This window comes from Oncorhynchus gorbuscha, linkage group LG20 (genome assembly GCF_021184085.1).
Source record: "Oncorhynchus gorbuscha isolate QuinsamMale2020 ecotype Even-year linkage group LG20, OgorEven_v1.0, whole genome shotgun sequence".
Taxonomy (NCBI): Eukaryota; Metazoa; Chordata; class Actinopteri; order Salmoniformes; family Salmonidae; genus Oncorhynchus; species Oncorhynchus gorbuscha.
Window position 1 is genome coordinate 1,964,825 of NC_060192.1, and position 24,036 is coordinate 1,988,860.

General features: G+C 46.0%; 1 protein-coding gene across 1 annotated transcript in view; it reads right to left on the reverse strand.

Annotated features, from left to right (window-relative positions):
* Positions 1-1,262: 1,262 nt before the first annotated feature.
* LOC124006610 (collagen alpha-1(XI) chain-like) overlaps positions 1,263-24,036 on the reverse strand; it is a 67,109-nt gene continuing 44,335 nt past the window's right edge. The window contains exons 2-8 of the mRNA XM_046316663.1: positions 10,012-10,159; positions 9,733-9,891; positions 9,086-9,278; positions 6,603-6,737; positions 3,711-3,797; positions 1,568-1,661; positions 1,263-1,336 (exon numbers count right to left, since the gene is read on the reverse strand). Coding sequence (XP_046172619.1) covers positions 1,263-1,336; positions 1,568-1,661; positions 3,711-3,797; positions 6,603-6,737; positions 9,086-9,278; positions 9,733-9,891; positions 10,012-10,159 — 890 coding nt within the window. The remainder of the gene's footprint in view (positions 1,337-1,567; positions 1,662-3,710; positions 3,798-6,602; positions 6,738-9,085; positions 9,279-9,732; positions 9,892-10,011; positions 10,160-24,036) is intronic.

Genomic DNA, 24,036 nt, shown 5'->3' on the forward strand with positions numbered 1-24,036 from the left:
CTCAAACTACGGCAGGATGATCAGACCGCTGCCGAGTACATTCTCACCTTCCGGACAGCAGCATGATCCAGCGGATGGAATGAGCTGCCGAGGAGGTCCAAACGGAACTGGCATGTCGTGATGACTACCTCTCCTTGGCACACTCTTCGCGATGGCCATCCGGTTGGATAATCTATTTCAGGAGCGTCGGTACCCACATCACTTCTCTCCCTCCCTCCGTGAACACTCTGTAGCAGATCCTGAACCTATGTAGGTAGGGGTCCCGTCCTCCCACGGCAGAGCGACGTAGATGGAGACTGCTGAGGCTCTCTCTATAGTGGTCAAGGGGGGCACAGGCTTCAGCAGTGTCCAGTACGTCCCAACTCGGGATCCACAAATGCAGAGGGACGTTCACGTGATCAGCCACCTCCTGGGGCAACTGAATATCTCATCTTCATTAGTTTCTGCTAAACCCTTTTTGTTGTCGATTACACTAGGTGCCGCGGGGAACTTTACTGACCAGAGCCTTACCTCTGAACATACCCGCAGTCTTCTCCGTTTCTGGTTCAAGCCCTTGATAATCGGCCACTAGGATCCGGAATCATGGCACACATCACTCACCCTCATCATGGAGTGCATTCATCAGGAAAACATCCCATTCTTCATCATTAGTGCACCAGCTCACAAGATCATCCTCGGGCTCCCATGTCTCCAATGCCATAACCCCACCATTTCATGGTTTAGGATGAGAATCACGGACTGGTCACCCGAATGCCGGAGTACCTGTTTTCCTTTTCCCTCTCGTGTTGTAGCCCCTGTGGTCTGGAATGTAGATGTAGACATCCACCAGGCTCTGGAGAGGGAACCCGCTCCCACTACCTGCCCTCCTGAGCGCATCTACATTCCCATGGGGTTAAGGGATTGGTTGCTGACATCTTGGGATCCCCCGTACTATACAATCACCCTCTGAAAAGTATTGGTGGCCAACCTTGGCGCAGGACATTACTCGCTACATCAACTCCTGTTCTGCGTGTGCTCCATCGAAGTCTCCCTGGCACGCTCCAGCAGGAAAACTCCTTCCCGTGCCTCAGCGTCCCTGGTCTCATCTGTCCATTGACTTTGTTACCGCTCTCCTCTCTGATGGTTTCACCACCATTCTTGTGGTTGTGGACAGAGTTTCTAAATCATTCCGGTTTATTCCTCTCTCTGGTCTCCTGAGGCACTGTTCCAGGAGGTCTTCCGGCATTATGGCTTTCCGGAGGGCATCGTCTCCTCCACCAGGCTTACTCCCTTCGTGTGTCCTGGGTTATCAGCCGGCCCTGGCTCCTAGCCAGACTGAGGCCCCTGCGGTGGATGACTGGTTCCGGCACGCAGGTTTGGCGTGATGCTTATGTGAGGCTCCAGCATGCAGTCTGTCGCCAGAAAGAGCAGGTGGATCGCCACCGCAGTGAGGTGTCCGTGTTGGTGACCGCGCCTGGCTCTCCATCAGGAACCTACCACTCCACCTGCCCTGCAAGAAGCTGAGTCCCCAGTTTGTAGTTCGAGGTGACGTATAGGTTACAGCTACCCAGTGACTACCGTATCTCACCTTCGTCTCCCTTCTCAGGCCGGTGGTTCCTGGTCCCCTGGCTGATGCTGACCCAAGTATAGACCATATTGCCAAGTACAGACCATATTGTTTCCTACAGGGTATAGAAAAGAGCAAAAGCTCTGAACTCTTAGTTCTGAACCAAGTCCTACCTACCTACAGGGTACAGCAAACTATACTGTGCTACAGTCTGCAAAAACACTAGAGTAAAAACTACAGTGAGCAAAAATACTACAGTCTGCATAAACACTACAGTAATTACTATAGTACATACTACTCTCTTTTACTACATTATTTATACTATAGTAAACTAAATACTAAGCCAATACTACAGTATTTATTTTGGTACGATTGTATTTATAAACATACACAACAACATAGACACACACAAATTCACAACACCTCCCCTGCCCAGACCCACCTACATCAATCTGCAAAACACTACAGTATTCCTGCCATAGTATTGTTTTCATGTGGCTAGTATTTATGTGGGTAGTACTTATTAGCCTATTAAATCACTGTCCTGCACAAATCAATGAACCACCACGTGTTCTCTCCCAGCTTCATGGTTTGAAAGAGGTGCCTAATTCCAGTCCATATAACAGGCTTACAGTATGCATAGCCAAATCACAGATACCATCCTATATTTAAGAGTCATGCCCCCGGGCCCTGCCCCTTTTTTTTGCGCGCTGTCGGGACTACCATTGGAGTGGTCTGAATTGGTAGTTGGGCCATGGGGTGGGGCTTTCCAATGAGTTGTTTCTGGGGCTGTTGGAACCGAATCTGTTGTATTTATATTCAGCTTAAGGTACAATGTAGATACGGTACTGCATTGTATATCATATAAACACTACTTCCAGCTGCCCCTTGGTGGCAAATCTAAATATTCATTCAAATCCTTCTGCTGCAAGATTATTTGTCTCCTGCATCGAAATGGGTCAAATTAAGATCTGACATAGTTGTGATATACTGTAATTCCAAGGATCCAAGTGAAAATGATTTAGGCAATTTATGTATGTAGGATGTATTGTTGAGATAAGATCTCCTTGTGTTCCCATATATGCACATTTTAATATTCCCCCCTGATGCATTTTTTATTCATCATAAAGCGTACACAGTGTACAAAACATTATGAACACCTACTCTTTCCTTGACGGACTGACAGGTGAAAGCTATGATCCCTTATTGATGTCACTTGTTAAATCCACTTAAAACCAGTGTAGATGAAGGGGAGGAAACAGGTTAAATAATAATTGATTAGCCTTGAGACAATTGAGACATGGATTGTGTATGTGTTCCATTCAGGTGAATGGGCAAGACAAATATATTGAAGTGCCTTTGAACAGGGTATAGTAGTAGGTGCCAGGCACAACAGTTTGTGGCAAGAACAGCAACACTGCTGGCTTTTTCACGCTCAACAGTTTCCCGTGTGTATCAAGAATGGTCCACCACCCCATGGACATCCAGCCAACTTGACATAATTATGGGAAACATTGGAGTCAACTGAGGATGTTCTGAAGTCAAAAAGGGGGGATGCAACTCAATATTAGGAGGGTGTTCCTAATGTTTTGTTCACTCAGTGTATAATGCTTTCAGTGTGCCTATAATGCTTTCAGTGTGCCTATAGTCTTAAAACGCAAGCAGGCACGCATGCATGCACATGTGCACACACAGACAGAGGTCAGCCAATGTCAAGCAGGGCTGGTTGGAGCCTCAGACCCACAATGCTAATTAACCACAGTCCTCCCTGTCTATGATGGAAGAAAACAGAACAGTCGTGTTTATAAGGGGACAAAATGAAAAACCAGGGCAGGTCTGGCTGTGGCTGCTGCTAATGTTGTGGCCTATTCTAAAATCTACACTGTGTAGCCTATACTGCTGGCCAGTGCCTTGATTAAACCAGCAGCATGTGTCACGGTAATGCAACAAAGTGCATCCTGTGCCAAGCCAAGCCCAAGAGAAGCCCCACATCTGTGAATCCAGACACAGGGCTGTTTCTCTCTAAATCGTGGCAGGTAAAACAGCATAGTGCATTTGCCAGGTCCCCGTTTACAAGAACGTTTTCTACCCTCAAGGGTATTTTCCTGGTTAAATAAAGGTTTAAATACATTTGGCTGGATTTAGGATAGAGCATCATACTCACAGTCTCCCCCACCTCCACATCCAAGAAAGAGGAATCCTTGGATCGCTCTAACAGGTCTTCCAGGTCATTTGAGGACAGCAGGAGCTCCTGGGTGGAAAGAGAGAACATTTAAACAGTACACTGGAAAACTAATGAACAAGGAAACACCCTGGCAACGTCTCAAATTGCACCCGGTCAAAGGTTGTCCACGACAGGGAATAGGGTGCCATTTGGGACACAACCACTCAAGAGAAATTTAATTAATTAACTGGATCAAACCACAGAAGGAGTGCCACTTGTTGATCCTCGTTTGATATTATCACAGGGTGATGTACAGGGAGACTTTCGACATGGTCTTAACTCCTGGAGTCTGTGTGTCTGCACTCAGCCCTCTGAGAGACACCTGGCCCCCTTTAACTCCAGCACACTACAGTACTTCTACCATCAACATTACCTCAATCTTTCCTAAGCGTTCCCCTCTCCCTCCCTTTATGTTGCTTAAGGCCCAGTGCAGTCAAAATTATGTTTTTCCTGTGTTTTATATCATATTGTGTAACACCTGATGAAACTAACACCGTAAAAGTGTTGAGAAATAGATTTTGGGATAATAGCCTCTGTTCTATTGGCGAATGTGCAAATGCAGGTAAACACACTGGACGAGCACCGCTTGAGACGTTCCCATCAACAGAACATTAAGAACTGTAATATACTATACTATTCATGGTAGAACAAGGACATGGATAATATATAAGTACATTCACGACGTTGCCTCCACAGTGACCAAACCAGAAGCCATGAATTACAGGCAACATCTGCATTGAGCTAAAGGCTAGAGCTGCCACTTTCACAGAGCAAGACACTAATCCGGACGCTTATAAGAAATCCTGCTACGCCCTCTGACGAACCAGCAAACAAGCAAAGCGTCAATACAGGACTAAGATTGAATCCAACTTCACCAGCTCTGACGCTCATCGGATGTGGAAGGGCTTGTAAAGCTTCCCAGTGAAACAAGCCTTCTATGCTCGCTTCGAGGCAAGCAACACTGAACCATGATTGAGAGCACCAGTTGTTCCGGACAACTGTATGATCACGCTCTCCGTAACCAATGTAGGACCTTTAAACAGGTTAACATTCACAAGGCCGCAGACAGATTACCAGGATGCAGAGCATGCACTGATCAACTTGACATTTTCAAACTCTCTCTGACCCAATCTGTAATACCTACATGTTTCAAGAAAACCACCATAGTCCCAGTGCCTAAGTTTGCCACGGAAACCTGTCAAAATGACTACCGCCCCATTGCACTCACATCTGTAGTCATGAAATGTTTTGAAAAGCTGGTCATGGCTCATATCAACACCATTATCCCAGAAACCTTGGACCCTCCAATTCTCATACCGCCTCAGATTCACAGATGACACAATCTCTATTGCACTCCACACATCCTTATCCCACTGGGACAAAAAGAACACACTCATTGACTACAGCTCAGTATTCAACACCATAGTGCCCTCCAAGCTCACTAAGTTAACAACCCTGGGACTGAACACCTCCCTCTGCAACTGGATCCTGGACTTCCTGACTGGCTGCCCCCAGGTGGTGAGGGTAGGCAACAACCCATTCGCCACACTGAACCTCAACACGGGGGCGTGTGCTCAGTCCCATCCTGTACTCCCTGTTCACTCACGACTGCATGGCCGCACACGACTCCAACAAAATCATTACGTTGTAGGCCTGATCAAAAAACATGATGAGACAGCCTATAGGCAGGAGTTCAGAGACCTGGCAGTGTGGTGCCAGGACAACCTCTCTCTCAACGTGGGCAAGACAAATGATCTTATCGTGGACAACAGGAAACGGAGGGACAAACACGCCCCCATTCACATTGATGGGGCTGTAGTAGAGCGGGTCAAGAGCTCCAAGCTCCTCAGTGTCCACATCACTAAAGACCTGTCGTGGTCCAAACACACCAACACAGTCATGAAGGTCATGACAATGCCTCGTCCCCCTCAGGAGGCTGAAAAGATTTGGCATGGGCCCTCAGATCCTCAAAAAGTTATACAGCTGCACCATTGAGAGCATCTTGACTGGATGCATCACTGCTTGGAATGGTAACTGCTCTGCATTTGACTGCAAGGCGCTACAGATGGTAGTGCAGTACATCACTGGGGCCAAACCCAAATGGCTGCCCAAAAAATTTACTTTGACCCCCTTTATTATTTATTTATTCATCTTCATTGTTTTGCACTGACTCGGCACCGCCTCATACCCATGCACATGGACTCGGTACCGCCTCATGCACTCGGTACCGCCCCATGCACATGGACTCGGTCCTACCTCATGCACATGCACTGGACTCGGTCCTACCTCATGCACATGGACTCGGTCCTACCTCATGCACATGGACATGGACTCGGTCTACCTCATACCCATGCACATGGACTCGGTACTACCTCATGCACATGGACTCGGTCCTACCTCATGCCCATGCACATGGACTCGGTACTACCACATGCCCATGCACATGCACTCGGTACTACCACATGCACTCGGTACTACCACATGCACTCGGTACTACCACATGCACTCGGTACTACCACATGCACTCGGTACTACCACATGCACTCGGTACTACCACATGCACTCGGTACTACCACATGCACTCGGTACTACCACATGCACTCGGTGCTACCACATGCACTCGGTGCTACCACATGCACATGGACTCGGTACTGGTACTCCTCGTTATAGTTTTTATTGTGTTACTCTTTCCTTTTTATTGTTATTATTTTGCAGATATTTGCCTTACTTTTTAACTCTGCATGGTTGTATTTGGTGCATGTGACCAATACAATTTGATTTGATTTGTGAACGTTACGAGGAAGGTACTGTGAGTTGAGAGCTGCAGCATACCTCCATAGTGTGGTCGGTCCGTGGTGAACGGGGGGACTTGGAGGCAGCCCCCCCACACTGGACTGGGTGGAGAGTGCAGTGGTGTTGGGCGGCGTCGGGGTCGCCCATCAGGAACGTCAGCTGTCGGAGTTGGCCCTGTGGAGACAGAGCCGTCAAACACACTAACCTGACCCCCCAGAGGTCACAAAAGGTCACCGTGTGCAGACAGAATCCCCAGAGGACCCTTCCTCAGTCAGGGCCTCTGAGACACTGAGACAAATATGACCGACAGACTGGAGAAACATCTACAGACATCGATCTACACCAGATAGTTTTCTACTGCCCCCAAGCTACTGTATGTTAAGAAGAAGTGTGATTCAGCGTGCAGCGTGCAAGATGGAAATCGCCGTTCGCCGCAGACAAATAGCACCAGAGGTCATTCATTTTTTAAAAATTATGTAAACATTATGCATTCAGTGTAAAGTGCAAATGTTTCTATGTGTTAGCTACAGACTCAGACCACACATTCCTTAAGTTTACGCATCAAACTGTTAATGATGACAAAATCCAATTTGTAAATAGAGAGCCAAACCAAACAAAGAACTTTATCGCTTGAAATATGGACTCAATAATTCTGTTGAAAACTTGCACTGCGCGAGAGAATGAGAGGGAGGCAAATATATATAGAGAGAAAGAGTGCGTGTGTGCGTGTGTCTTTTTTGGATTCTAATGTGCCGTGACTAAACTAATATGTGTCTTAGACTAAACTAAATGAACCAATGTTGAAATGAAAATGAAAACGTCTGAGTGTCTGAGTGTGTTGGAGGGGGTCCTGGCAGGGCACTGGGCTCTCTAAGGCTCTCTGTCTTAACTTCATGGTGCATTAACTTTTCCACCCAGCATTCTCCTTATCCACTCACTATACCACCTAGACTAGCACTCTTCCTTATCCACTCACTATACCACCTAGACTAGCACTCTTCCTTATCCACTCACTATACCACCTAGACTAGCACTCTTCCTTATCCACTCACTATACCACCTAGATGAGCACTCTTCCTTATCCACTCACTATACCACCTAGATGAGCACTCTTCCTTATCCACTCACTATACCACCTAGATGAGCACTCTTCCTTATCCACTCACTATACCACCTAGATGAGCACTCTTCCTTATCCACTCACTATACCACCTAGACATGCACTCTCCTTATCCACTCACTATACCACCTAGACATGCACTCTCCTTATCCACTCACTATACCACCTAGACATGCACTCTTCCTTATCCACTCACTATACCACCTAGACTAGCACTCTTCCTTATCCACTCACTATACCACCTAGACTAGCACTCTTCCTTATCCACTCACTATACCACCTAGACATGCACTCTTCCTTATCCACTCACTATACCACCTAGACGAGCACTCTTCCTTATCCACTCACTATACCACCTAGATGAGCACTCTTCCTTATCCACTCACTATACCACCTAGACGAGCACTCTTCCTTATTCACTCACTATACCACCTAGATGAGCACTCTTCCTTATCCACTCACAGAGGCCGCATCTACAGTATCTTCACTGTGCTGTAACTGTGGACAAAGGAAATAGATCGACTGACAATAAACACAAGACACAGACAGGAGAAGGTGTTTCCCTCCCCTGGTCGTCCTTAAGTGCTCTACTGAAGAATGGAGGTGTTAAAGTTCCAGGACCGAGGACCCTGGCGGGAAGAGACTGTCACCACCTCCGAGAGAGGAAGCTCGATCCTCTGAGGGGTCGCCAAAGAGACCTGTCAACAGTGGGAAACGAGGTGATGGAGAATCCATCTGGACTCTAGGCTGAGCTGAGCACAAAGCCAGATGCTGTCTGTCCTGTCCTCCTCTCCTCTCCACCCCCCTGCTGCTCTGCACTCGTACTGTACGCTCTAACGCTCATCCTTCAAAAACACTGGCACTGGCTGCTGCCTTGGACAGCAAAGGGATGTCTTCATATGTCCTGGGGAGGGGGGATGGTGGTGGGAGCGGGGGCCGATGAGATGATCTACAGGAGCCCCCATCCCGTCTCCCTAAACCTCTCCCGTGTAGGGGGCTAACTAGACCATTGGTTTCCTATACAGTGTGCTGATCCACCGTGTTACTGGGCTACAAAGTTTGACAGTACCTACATCCTGCAGACCGGCTCTACTATGATAAGTAACCCACCATTTAACACCAAGGACACTCCGTTAGGGACACGCTCAGCACAGCAGCTGGTAAAGCTGTATAGCTGTATAGCCTATGTTGCATAATGTGCTGCTGATATATTGCACATTGATTTAGGCAGAGACCTCCTCTTGTGTGTATGAAAACAGGCAGGAGAGGGGGAAGTGAAGAGGGAGAGGGTTGGAGAGAGTAGAGGAAAGGAGAAAAGAGGGGAGGAGAAAGGGAGAGGCAAGGAGAATGGAACTGGCGAGGAGAGGAAATGAAGAGGTGGAACGGTAAGTCCAGAACTTACCTCATATGGTGTCTCGAAGCCCTCTACGATGCCCCCCACCATGAGTAGACCGTCAGGGGTGATTCCCATACCCTGGTACACCCAGTCCACACGCTCCACCAGGGCACAATCCACATACAGCGCCAGTCTAGCGGATGACACACTCACAGCCACATGGTGCCACTGGTCGTCAGACAGACTACTGACCGGGAACCTGGGAATCCGGTCAAAACAATGCAATCGGTAATATCATACAGTATGGCAAACATTACTGAGAAGGAAGTGTATGTCACTGTTATGTTTTGGCTATAAGTGTGTAGTGAATGTTGGACCTGCAATAGTAGTTTCTCTCAAAAAGGTTTAACTTCCATGACAGTTGAATGAAATACAGTAACACTTCAAATATAAATCTCATGCACTCTAAAAGTCCCTACAAAAGTAAACGAAACGACTCTGTCCATCTTCGGGCTAAGTCTGTTGGCTTTCTTACAGTGATGTATCGCTTCAAACCACAGTGGCTTATGAAGAGAGGAGCAAGCAACCTGTCACTAGGCTTTAGGAAAAACAGACCTTAAATCGCTTCACCCTCAGTCAAAACACACACACACACACGCACACGCACACGCACACGCACACAAAGATGGGCAGACAGACAGAGACAGGCTTACTCATAGAGGCGCTGTTGCGTGCCGATGAAGGTGAGTGTGTACGCGCTGATGCGCAGCTGCAGCAGGATGTGGCTGTCGTGGCTGAGCAGGGTGAGCACACTGTGTTCGTCTAGCTGAGGGCTCCGCAGCTGCATCAATAGGCTGAACTCATCTGCAAACCTGTACAACACAAAGCCGGTACACAGTGTTGGTCTAAGTGTGTGTGTGTGTGTGTGTGTGTGTGTGTGTGTGTGTGTGTGTGTGTGTGTGTACATGCATGCGTAAACGGGAAGGTTTTACCCGTCAGTGAAGAGTTCAGCTAGGGGCAGGGCCAGGGTGGAGTACTGTCCCACCTGCAGCACCGGACACCTCAGAGCATCCAGAGACATGGAGGCATTGCTGCTGTTGGACACCTGCAGCGAGAGTTCTTCTAGAAGGTTCACCTCCTCTGTGGAGGGAAAGAGAGGACAGACACACAGTCAAATAAAGCCGTGTTGCAGTCATGGCGGGTTCAAGCCCTAACTGTCAGTTCACAATTACGTTATCCTATGGAGGCAGACCCCAATCTACTAATTTGTAACACTCAGCTACCATTCCAAAGATCACCCTGTGAAAAGAAACTCCCTTTTATGACCCTGAATGGACTTCTGACCATAAAGTACCACACAATTTATTTTCTGTGAAAAGAGAGTCAAAAACAGCCACCTCATTCGATCCACTTTGCCCATTAATGAATATACTAAATTGGTAAAGAATATTTTGGGAACCACTCCTTCTGGGCTCCTGAGGGCTAGTAAAAATACTACCAGTTTACAAATGGTGCTACTGTTGTGTGTCCCATAGTACACTCCACTGTTTTGGATCTCCTTTGTGATCTCATTTCCTGTTTGCGGACGCAGGAACAGAAGGCCTTTCTGTTTACGTAGCATGTCATGGGTAAGTGCCATTCGTCATGCCCTGCCGTGATGGTGGAGCCTGTGGGCTTTTAATGAGGAGCCGTGGGTTGAGGAGTGTCTCCCAAAGGCTTATGAATACAGCAATTGATCAATGGTGGAGAAAATCAGTGAGCACTGAAAGACATGTATTGCTGCGTTTTGATTGGGTTGTAACCTGCAGTGCTTGAGCTTATTCCAAGACCAGCTGGGAACTTGAGGCCAATTAGACAAACAGGAAGTGCATTTGCCCAGCAGGCACTTCAGGCATGCAAATCAATTAGCGTAGTGTTCATGTCATAATGTACATACCATTGCTACAATAACCTAACGTAGACGATGTGGTGGGGAAACGGAGGTTAGGTTGAAAATACCCCTGAAACATCCGCTTTCTGCCAACGGCGCTAATGGTGGTGCTACAGTAGCCTACCTGGCGGCTGTAATTTCAACGCTGAAGGCCCGAGACAATGAATATGCCCGAATCAATCAACACCTGCAAAAGGTTAGCACTAGACCTTAATTAACCAGCCACTATCTACTACTCAGCCAAAGACAGAAACCTTTTCCCCCCCACCCGTATCTACTGAATGCCTGTCAGCCCCTCTAGGTTGAATGAGGCCCTTCTGCACCCCTAGAACAGTACCAGACATATATCATCAGGAGAGTCAGTGGTCACACTGTCTTGCCCTCTGAAATGGAGCTGAAGGAACATAACCCTATCTTGTGTCACAGTCAGCATTCCAGCCATCTACTGGTACACACACACACACACATACAGTGCCTTCACAAAGTATTCACACCCCTGTACTCTTCCCACATTTTGTTGTCTTACAAAGTGGGATTCAAATTGATTTAGTTGTCCTTTTTTTGTCAACGATACACAAAATACTCTGAAATGTCAAACTGGGAGAAAAATCATTCAAATGTTTGTAAACATTTTAAAAACGGTGAAAATGAGAAACACTCATATATCTTGATTAGATGAGTATTTAAGGGAGGGGCGCTAGAGAGCGTGCTATGGAGTAGACGTCCTTTGCTAGAGCTCCGCTCCATTTTGAAACAAATGAGTATTTATCTTAACCTCTCACGACCTATATCTTCAAACAAATATGACAAAGGGAAAAGGCACCAGAAAAGGAAGCGCTAAACAAGATAATTTGAATGAGATAGACAACGAACCAATTTCAACGTCGCCAACCCACGTGGAGTTAGCTGAAGAGGCTAGCTTCCAAGAGTTCCCCACAGAGCCTACGCAAAGTGACATACTGGCTGCCATAAACTCACTAAGCAAGAAGGTGGACACAAGGTTGGCTGATATCTCAAAGACTATTGGGACTTTGGCCGAAACTGTGAAGGCAACTCAGAGAAGGGTGCATGAGGTTGAGCAGACGACAGTCGATCACGAGGCCAGGCTACAGGACATAGAGAAACAGCGCGCAGCGTTCAAAAATGACAACAAAACCCTGAAAGCCCGACTGGAAATGCTTGAGTCGCATTCAAGACGCCAGAACATCCGAATATGTGGCATCCAGGAGGACACTGAGAAAGGGAAACCCACTGAATTTGTCTCGGAGCTGATACAGGAACACTTCAAAACGCCATCCTGATCGACCGCACACACAGATCTCAGGCAACGAAGCCGGCCAAGAGCGGGCCACCAAGGCCATTCATTGTACGGCTGCACTATCCCCAGACCAGGGATCTCATCCTCAAGCTGGCTAGTCAAAAGTTCCCCCTTAACTTCAACGGAGCCAGCGTGTCTTTCTACCCAGATCTTACCTTGGAGGTGAGGAACCAACGGAAAGAGTGTGATGAGGTACGCAACAAATGCAGGGCGGCCAACATCCGATATGGATTCCTCTTCCCAGCCCGGTTTAAGGTGACAGTCGAAGGATCAACAGGTACGTTTGACAACCCAAAAGAGGCCGATCTGTTCTTGACAAGCAAGCTCCCTGGCTGAAGATACAGAACGGCTGTGTCAGCCGGCTAAATGACCAAATACAGGCCAGGAATGTGTTTGGATTTCCGGACTATGGCTTTTCGATTAGAAGATCAGAATTTGGGACTTATGATTGGTGAGATGTTGTGGCTAATATAGCATTGTTTGGCACATCATGTTTTAGCGCCACTCACCCCCTATAACGTGAGAGTTAAGTGTTAAGTGTTATTTAATATTAGCGAATATGCAGAGCATCTATAGATGACGAGTTAGTTCAAGCTGTATGTCTAGACACTGTATGGTTTGTGTGTTAGCCAAGGAGTGCTTCGTTTGGGGAAGTCACTCAGTAAAGGGATGGGAGGGGGATGGGGTATGTGTTTTATGTTCACGTTCATTATTAGTACAGGTGGCATGACAAGCTCCCGCACGGCGGGACGTTTTTCTTCTGAGTTTTGTATGACAGCAACAATTTGCTCTAAAATAAGAAATGCCACATAGTGACAGAGCACAGAGTAGACCAGGTGGAATAAAGATAGTCAGCTGGAACTGTAATGGCTTAGGGCATGTGGTGAAACGAGCTAAGGTTTTTCTCATCTTAAATCACTGGGTGCTGACATTGTGCTTCTTCAAGAAACTCATAAACGCTCCGCTCAGGCCAAGCTACGAGTCGGCTGGATCGGTCAGATATACCAGTCTAACTTTGATGCAAAAGCGAGAGGGGTAGCAATCCTGATTAAGGAAAAACATTCCTTTTGTTTACTCATCCTCGATTTCAGATCCTAATGGTCGGTATATTATTGTGGCTGGTACACTGAATTCGAATCCAGTAACCTTGGTCAATTTATATGGACCCAACTTCGATGATCCATTATTTTTTCAAAGGGTATTTAAGGACATACCAAATATCTCCGATACAAGTGTTATTGTTGGAGGGGACTTTAACTGTACGTTAGATCCTCTTTTAGATAAACAGCTATCAAGGTCACTTCAACAATCAAATGCCAGTGATAACGATATTTGGAGACTGACGCACCTAACAGACAGGGATTACTCTTTCTTTTCATCAGTTCATAAATCATATTCCAGAATTGACTATTTTTTGTTGGACTCCAAACTAATTTCAGCAGCTGAGTCGGTTACCTATCACCCTATTCTAATTATGGACCACTCTCCTCTGTCCATGGTGCTGAAACTCGTCAAACTAATTTCAGCAGCTGAGTCGGTTACCTATCACCCTATTCTAATTACGGACCACTCTCGTCTGTCCATGGTGCTGAAACTCCACAATATGTCGACAGGTGGGCGACCGTGGCGCTTAGACGCATACCTGCTGAAAGATGAGGCTTTTTGTCAGTATTTGAAGGAGCAGATTGCCTTTTTCCTCTGAATTAACGGCACGGGGATGTTGACGACTCCACCCTTTTGGAATCTCTAAAGGCTGTGATTAGAGGTTACATTATTTCTTATACATCAGAGAGGAAGAAACGCGCCAATACTAGGCTGAGAGAAATTGAAAGAGAGTTAGGGGAACAGGAGAACATTTTTAGGACGAATTCCTTGTATACAGTCCTTGAGAAGATCAAAGTTAAAATATGAATACAATGCCATCCTTTTGAAACGGGTGGACTCTTTACTTGCTAGAACGCAACAAAATTATTTTGAACTGGGTGACAAACCACATAAATTATTAGCAAGACAGCTAAGGCTCTTAGCTGGAGGGAAGGCTTACCTGCGATGAGACAGAAGGATATGCCTGCATGGCTTTTGATTGAGCAGGCCTCCTGTCAATTTTCCTCACTCCCTGCACTTGTTAATATAATAATATTCTGGACATGTCCTAAATTACATGTTTACTGGGCTCTCATTTTTGATTATTTATCTAGAGCCTTTGATAGAGTTCTAGCCCCAGACCCATTGACCGCTCTGTTTGGTACAGTTGATGGGAATAACCACGAAGGGAAAGCTGTCTCTCTTTGTACTCTATTAGCCAAAAGGCTCATATTGCAATTTTGGAAACTGGAGACTGTACTATAGATATAGGTCTGTAGCAGTTTGGGTCAAGTGTGTCCCCCCCTTTGAAGAGGGGGATGACCGCAGCTGCTCTCCAATCTTTTGGAATCTCAGATGACATGAAAGAGAGGTTGAACAGGCTAGTAATAAATTACAGAATACTACCTCACAATATGGAAGCATCAGAGGATAAAACCATTTCCAGACGGTCAAGGAATAGAGTAATCTACTCCCCCAACACCACAACTAGCTTGCGCAACTGGGTACTGCCATGGAGGAAGTCCTTTAATTTCTTCACCGCCTCGACGCACCCAGCGAGGCTTTCCATACCCTTATCAGAAGGCCTCCTAACACGGGTCGTCACAGTGAGCCAGTCCCCCAGCCTACCCAGCCATCCACCCAGGTCAGTGATGCCCGACGGTCCCTTCCGGAGAAGTATGTCAGTACACCATTGAAATGCCATGGTTTCTTACTCTGGTGTTCCCACTATTTCGCCTATCAAACAGGAGCCCCCACCACCAAAAGGTCCGATATTGCCAAGGTCATTTCCCTGCTGACTGGGCGGGCCTTGGAGTGGGCTACGGCTGTCTGGGAGGGGGAGAGGAGGAGCAGGGTCACAATTAGAGATTCATGGCTCTGTTCAGGGTGGTCTTCAACCTTTCTCCAGAGGGCAGAGAGGGAGGTGAGCGACTTCTCCAGCTCCAGCAGGGTGTTCAGACCACTGTGGAGTATGCCCTCACCTTTTGGACCGTGGCAGCCTCCAACGGCCAGAATGAGCCAGCGCTCTGCACTCTATCCCGGAGAAGACTGCGCAAATATATCCAGACGGAGTTGGCATGTCGGCATGACAACCTTTCCTTGGACACACTCATCGCTATGGCTGTCTGTTCGGATAACCTTCTTCACCTCACCACTTGCCTCCCTCCTTTGGCTGTCCTGATGCAGAGCCTGAACACATGGAGAAGGGGCCACACCTCTCAGCGGCGTCGCCGGAGACATCTGTGGGGCTGTTCCTATTGCGGGCCTGGAGGGGCTTCAGCGTTGTCCAGTGTGTCACAACCTGTGGTCCACTAGGGCAGAGGGTCGGCTCTGTGATCTTCTGTCTCCCAGTGTAGGTGTGAGAATTCCATTATCATCGTTTTCCGCCAAACCCTTTCTGGTTCCCAGTTCACTGGCTGGCTGTCCCTCAGGTGTTGCCTCTACAGCTCTAGTGGACTCCGGTGCCGCAGGGAATTTCATCGACCAGGCTCTCATCTCCTCCCTGAACATAACTTCCTGCCCACTCTCCTCTTCCGGTTCAAGCTCTGGATGCGTGACCATTGGGATCTGGCACAATTACACACATCACAGCAGCACTCACCCTCACTGTGGGACCCATGCACAATGAAAAGCCTTCCCTTCTACATCACCACCGCACCCATACACAAAGTCATCCTCGGCCTCCCGTGGCTCCAACGTCATAACCCCACCATCTCCTGGTCGAGGATGAGAATCACCACCTGGGCAAGTACTGGTGGCGCACCTTGGCGCAGGCCATTGCTCAATATGTCAACTCTTGTTCTGTATGTGCCCAATCCAAATCTCCCCTCCACGCTACAGCAGGGAACTACTTCCCCTTCCCGTGACTCAGTGGCCTTGGTCACATCTGTCCATAGACTTCAAAACTGATCTTACCCTTTGATGGTTTTACCACTATGGTTATTGACAGATTCTAAATACTGCCGTTGTATCTCTCTCTCTGGTCTACCTACCGCTCTCATGGTCACTGAGGCACTATTCCAGCAGGAATAATTCACGTTGCGGGTATTGAGAGCCTTTATGGAGAAGCTGGAGGCCACGGTCAGTCTCACATCCGGGTACTGGCCTCAGATCAATGGGCAGGTGGAGCGGATCACCCAGGAGCTGGGGAGGTTCCTAAGGAGTCACTGCCAGGACCGACAAGGGGTTCCTTCCCAAAACTACTTTTGGCACTCCTCCACCATGCTGATTCCCTTCCAGTGTGTCCTGGGATACCAGCCAGCCTATGGACTCCAAGCCAGACCGAGGCCCCTGCAGTGGACGAGTGGTTCCAGTTTGTGGGGCCCTTCAAGGTCCTCAGGAGGGTCAACGAGGTAATTTATTGTCTACAACTCCCCTCCAACTAGGGGACAGCAGTATTACCAAATATGGAGCTGTAATCCGGTCAGTGTCAAATATGGAGCTGTAATCCGGTCAGTGTCACATCCGGGTACCGGCCTCAGTCCAACAGGCAGGTGGAGAGGATCACCCAGGAGCTGGGGAGTAATTTAATTGTCTACAACTCCCCTCCAACTAGGGGACAGCAGTATTACCAAATATGGCGCTGTACAACGTGAACAGTCGGGAGTAGGCTACAGTACTAAGAGCAAAATAATCCTAACATTTCCACACCCTAATTGTAGTCTAATCAATACCCACACAGAGATTCAGTGAAAATAAAAATCTCATTGATTTATCAAGACCAGTCCTCATGCTTGTCTCAGAGCAACGAGAAACGGTGCTGAAATAGTTGACACACTACTGCTTCAAATCCTATTGCTTCTATCTTCAATATGCTTTAAATGCCACAATGTCACAAATAATTGAACACACACAATTCTTAAAACTCTGAGAAGGGTAATAGGAGGTGATCTGCACTGCATATTAAACTGACATTCTTATTGCTGTATTCCACACATTACTGTGTGTGTTTCGATCCTCTCTCTCTCTCTCTCACACGCACTTGCTGTCTTGACCTCTGAATGCACGTCTATGAAAAGCCAACTGACATTCACTCCTACGGTGCTGATCAGTTGCACCCTCTATAACCACTGTTAATATTAGTTGACCCGGCATCATTTTTAAATTGTACTCAATTTCCAGCGAGACTTTTCAAGCCATCGGCTCAATGATGACGTGAGGCTTATTTGATCGAATAGAAGTATCAACGTTTAGGCTGTTACAAATGTCTTGATACCGTATAAGTGGATGCACATGGCACTGCGGCAACTCTGAGAAAAACAACTTAGTAACTGTTGTTCACACACGTATCTTCCCTCTCATTGGCAAGAATCGTCCCACCTGATCTCGCCTCCTCCCGCCTGCCTTCAATATTTGAGGACATGTATTTCCATTGTTAGAGCAGTCACTTGACTATTGTGTCAATATAATAAATCATCTTTGTTTACACTTTGTCCTGGGGAGAGACTCTTGCATGGGAGAGCGAGATTCTCACACTCTGGGGCATTCCTCTCAGACACTTCATGCCTTTGCTGAACACACAAACACACACGCCACCCCACATGCTTTGGAGGCCATCGGGGGGGATAGGGGATGGCCGCTTCTGGAGGGCTGCAGCAAGAACCTTGTTGTTCAAGCTAAAGCTCAACACAAATTCATTAATGGGGGACAGAGTCATAAAGAGTCATGTGATAAGCTTAGCCAGGTGTGATCCAGCTGCATCCAATCAGTACCTTGTTTACAGCTGGGGGACAGGGGAAAGTGACCTTCTCCTCCAATGATGTTTATTCATAAAAAATGAATTCATTATTGGGCTGGCCTGGGGCACAATGAAAACCAGCTGACCATTTATTATTAAGGATTAAGATTCTCAGTTGTAGTTGAAACACTGGGAGCTGAAAAACATTCTCACACACTTATTAAACCACTAAGGATTTAAACCCCTGGGGCCTCATTTATAAACTGTGCATACTTACAAAATATACCCCAAAATGTGTGTGGACCAGTTCACACAAAAGTTGGCATTTATAAAAAGTAAACTTCATGTGAGAAACTTTAGTGCACATCTGCTAGTGGTTGAAATATTGTATTGCAAGCTGGCAAGTATTTTGTGCAAATGGGGGGGGGTATGATGAAAAGCTTATTCATTAAAAGAAAAGAAAAAACAGGAAAACATATTAACAAGAATGCAAACATTTGCCATTAGCGAGAAAAGAGCAAATCTGTGTTTCATTTTTAGAATCTAAAATAATATGACATTGGAATCTTATACCGTAATTAGACATAGGAATATTTTTCCAATTTATTTTATTATCCTAACCATTGCAGAATATATTCCTCACCTTATCTGGCAGTGATGAGTTAATATTCCCGAAAAAGCCATACAAAAAATGACCATGCATTTTTTTGGAGTAGCCAGCACTGCAAGATTTCAGAATTCACAGGCAGTCCACCTGTCACGGTTGTCCTCCTCTTCATCTGAAGAGGAGAGGCGAGATGGATCGGAGGACCAAAATGCAGCGTTGTATGTGTTCATCATTAATTTTAATAAAGAAAACACTGAACACTGAAACCCTATACAAAAACAATAAACAAAATAACAACCGTGAAGCTAATGCAAACTGCGCTGAAACAAGCAATCAACATGGACAATCACCCACAAACAAACAGTGCAACCCAGACCTAAGTATGATTCTCAATCAGAGACAACTAATGACACCTGCCTCTGATTGAGAACCATACTAGGCCGAAACATAGAAATCCCCAAATCATAGAAAAACAAACATAGACTGCCCACCCCAACTCACCCCAACTCACGCCCTGACCATACTAAATAATGACAAAACAAAGGAAATAAAGGTCAGAACGTGACACCACCATATTTAGGTTGGGAGAAAAGCTGATGAAAAACATTGTTGAATTCAAATATTCTGCTGACAGATCCATGACAATTTGCCATTGTTTCCTCTTTCAGGAACTGACACACTTCTTTTCCAGATAGAGCATAAATCACTGTTAAAGATTAAAACATCCCATCAATACAGTACATAGACTGGTAGGGCATGACAGTATGGGTAGGCAACAGTATTGCTGTGCAATAGGAGTGCGACATCTTTGCCTATTTAATCTCAGAGCCTATACCAAGGCAGGACATATAAACCCAACAACCTATTGATAAATAAAATATTGGACAACAATGTGTCTTTTGCTTGACGTGGCCTAATGCCAATAGTTCCGATTTATACAGCAAATAAAGGGATATCTAGACAGTTGAACAACTGAATGCATTCAACTAAAATAAGCCAAGCAGTCAAATAGGGAAATGGTTCCAATTGTTTTTCCCAAACTTTTCCCATATGGAATTTTAGGAATAAAATAAGGGCTGTTTGGTGTAGGCTCACCCTGGCGTGACGTTTTAATAACCGTGTAAATCTCTCTAGGACAAGGTGACCTTTATAAATATATTTGTCTGTGTTTACCCATGAAAAAGTATTAGCTGCTAACGTGGCTATCATAAAGAACTACAAATACCATGGTGCTTTTGACAATACTGCTGAATCGAGGAAAAGGACAGAATCTATGGATTAACTATCTAATGTTAGCTAAATGTAGTAATGAAATATTGGCAACATTCCTTTAAATTGATAAAATTCTGAACGGTCTTGTGCAAGTTTGAAATTGACACAATACCTGTTTAGCAATGGTTTCAGCTACAGATGATATGCAGGAGCTTGTAGGGATTTGCATGATGTCCACTTTAATGCCAATTAGCATGTTTGAACATGAGAGTAAATAGAGCCGAATATATTGATGAAAGTAATCTTGTCCGAGAGAGATTTACATGGTTATCAAAACGTCACGACAGGGTAAGCCTAACAGGAAACATACCTCTGTATGACGTGCGCCAAATCTCAACATTTTTGTACAGACTTTTCAGAAATGTCGCACACAGAAATGTAGTGGGAAATGTACACAGTGGTTATATATGAGGCACCTGATGCTGTTCGTTAAGCCCTCACTGGTGGTATTTAAGAAATAAAATGTTCTGTTCCCATTTTGTGGAGGGAGAAAAACAGAACATTTCCATGTGCTTACTTCCAGCAGTATAATCAAAGGATCAAACCATTACTGTGAGGATACGGGGTGGCTGCCAGTCACGCCTGTTCTATTTCGCGCTAATGAAAGTCAAACACATGTTGTTCCATGGGAGACGAGTCTGCATCAGCAAACGTGGTAAGAGAAGGGGGGAAAAGTGGTGGTATTAAAGTGTGCATCTAGGAAGAGAAAGATATGTAAATTATGAGATAGAAGAGCGGTATGGAGAAGAGCCAGGAAGAGAGCAGACAACAGCTGTATAACATCATCATTAAGTGTCTCAATCAACATACAGTACTGTATCTCTCCACCTCCTCTGAGAGTAACCTGTCTTCTGCCCCTTCCATAAATCTGCCAGGGTGCCCTCTGGTGAGGGGAAGGGGACCCAGCTGAACGGTAATACAGACACTGCATACTAGTGCTGCTGGTGGTGGTGATATGTAGGAAAGGCTTTAGCCTGGTGGCCAGATATGTTTGTGCTTTATCCAACTGACATTTTTAGTAAACTTGTCGTGCCATGCCTATGGCAAAAAACAAATAAATGGCAACCAAGCTAGATAAGCTCAGAGTTAATTCAGAAAATTGTATGAGATGTACTGTTAGCATCACTCTCATTAAAGTTTTGTGACATTAAAAAAATGTGTATTATTGTTCTGTAAATGATCACAAGACAGCTCTTTAAATGCCCACACCATTAGAAATAGACTTTTTCAAGCTGAAAGAATATGGCCAGAGCTTACCCATGATGATGCACAATGATTTTAGTCAATAAGTCATCGTCTTAGTCAAAGTGAAGTGACAAATACGGACCTGCCCGTCTATGTGAATCCGGTGTATTTTCCAATTATGTGACATACAAATTATTTTTAGCATACGTTTTGTTTCAGGGATGGGCTTTATTTGAATATTACCAGCATGGCATTGTTTATTAATCAGAAACAGCTGCAAAGTTATTCCTCTTTGAGGTGAGGTGAACCAAACAGCCTTGTGTCCACTTGCTTTTGCACTTCCAATTGTAACTTATTTTTGTCTGTATTAAAAATATATATCTGACCATTTTATAAACGGTATAATTGTGTGTTATGATAGCATTTTGCAAACCCACTCCCCCACATCGCCCCATGATGAATGGGTTTGACTACTAAAGTTTTGCCTCACTACACCCTCCACTGCTTTGATTGGTGTAACATTAGCTAGAAACCCCAAGTGTCTATCCAGATAATGAAAAGGCACCCACAAAAGAAAATTCAAGGAACCTATAGATAAATGTCATTTGCGTGGATGATCATGAGCAAAGTCATTGTCAATTGACTTCCCCTGTGAGAACGATGAGCATGGACTGACTTGGCTTTGCTGTACCGCAGCCGCAGCCTGCCTGCAGCCAACCAAAGGTTGTACCGGGTCCATTACAATGTAGCAAAAAGCATATCAGCTATCTTTCAATAGTTATCCATATAATTGGAAAAGCAGTAGTTCTGTGAGGACACATCTTCAGTCTGTCCTCTGACTATCTGCCTAAGAAGGCATTGTTTTTGTTAAAGCACACGTACATGTGGATCTACATTCTACATGTGGATATACATTCCTGAATTTGCCACGCGTTGTGCGGCGCAGGAAAGAGTGGCAGGTGTTGATGGGTCTCGATGAGTCTTTCCCAAAGTCCATATGACATGGTCTGTTTGACCAGTTTGAGGGATGACTTTCTGGATATTACCATTGACAGCCCCACATGTACTGTCCAAAGCAGACCTGGCCGACCCACTCTCTCTCTCTAATGGGCTATTCCTGCTTTCTCAGGCATCAGAGAGCCGTCAGTCGTCCTCTACTCCTCTCCTCTGGCAGCGACTCTCACATTCACACAGGATTGATAGGCTGTGATAGCAGAGAGGTAGAGACAGATACTCCTTAACAGACTAAACAGCTCAACATGAGATCACAAGATACTCCCAGGCTGGGGGTAGGGGGAGAGAAGGATAGGAGAGAGGGTGTGGGCCACAGGCTCTGAACGGCAGGTTGGGACACTAAGCAGGGGGTGATGGGGCCCATCTTGAGTTCATGTGCTGCACAATGAGAACAGACAGCTGACACTGGCCATGATGTCCGAAGCTAAGAAACAACACCTCCACTCCGCTGATCCTCAACACTGGGGCCCCACAAGGGTGCGTGCTTAGCCCCCTCCTGTACTCCCTGTTCACCCACGACTGCGTGGCCACGCACGCCTCCAACTCAATCATCAAGTTTGCAGATGCCACAACAGTAGTATGCTTGATTACCAACAATGACAAGACAGCCAACTTGGAGGAGGTGAGGGCTCTGGGAGTGTGTAACCTCTTACTCAACATCAACAAAACAAATGAGATGATCGTGGACTTCAGGAAAAACAAAGAGAGCACCCCCCTATCTACATCGATGGGACCGCAGTGGAGAAGGTTGAAAGCTTCAAGTTCCTCCGCATACATATCACTGACAAACGGAAATGCTCCACCCACACAGACAGTGTGGTGAAGAAGACGTAACAGCGCCTCTACAACCTCAGGAGGCTAAGGAAATTTGGCTTGGACCTAAGACCCTCACAAACTTTTACAGATGCACAATTGAGAGCATCCTGTCAGGCTGTATCACCGGCAGTTATGGCAACTGCACCGCCCGCAACCGCAGGGCTCTCCAGAGGGTGGTGCAGTCTGCCCAACGCATCACCGGGGGCAAACTGCCTGTCCTCCAGGAGACCTACAGCACCCGATGTAACAGGAAGGCCAAAAAGATCAAGGAAAACAACCACCCGAGCCACTGCCTGTTCACCCCGCTATCATCCAGAAGGCGAAGTCAGTACAGGTGCATCAAAGCTGGGACCGAGCGACTGAAAAACAGCTTCTATCTCAAGGCAAAATTGTTAGATATTACTTGTTAGATATTACTGCACTTTTGGAGCTAGAAACACAAGCATTTCGCTATACCCACAATAACATTTTCTAAACACGTGTATGTGACCACGAAAATTTGATTTTGATTTGATTTGAATGTGTTTAAGTATTTTATTATTTTGAAGTACAGCCATTGAGCAAGACACAAGCTATTGAGAAATATGCATAAGTACATGTATCAAACACACACACACACAAAAGCTCTAAGCCCGCCAGCCACCTGATTTGCCTCAGGAACTTGACATCATTTTAATAGTCTTGACATAAGTAGCTTTGATATACATTTTACTTCAGCAAGTTACTTCAGCAAAAGCCTCAGTAGCCAATAAAGGAAACGTTTAAAAACATGTTCAGCGTTTAAAACCCCCAAAATTCAGTCTCATTCTAGAAGTCTGATGCTATGCAGTGTAAACATGAACTCAGACCTTCTGGTATGGCTTGTTTTTGTATGTGTGGTTCTGGCACAGACAGGAGAGGAAGGCAGTAAAGAACAAAGTCAGAAATCCCAACTCATCGCCCCCTCTCTCCCTCTCTGTTCTGGCATCACCTCTCCAATCTTCAGGTTCAGACATCATTGAAGTGTGTAAAGAGATTACCTCTAGACGTTGTGCTTGGCTAGCCAGTCTCCTACAGTAGATCCTATAGTTCAGCTCTCTCAGGAGCCCTACATGGAGACTTGAGGACTGGCGTC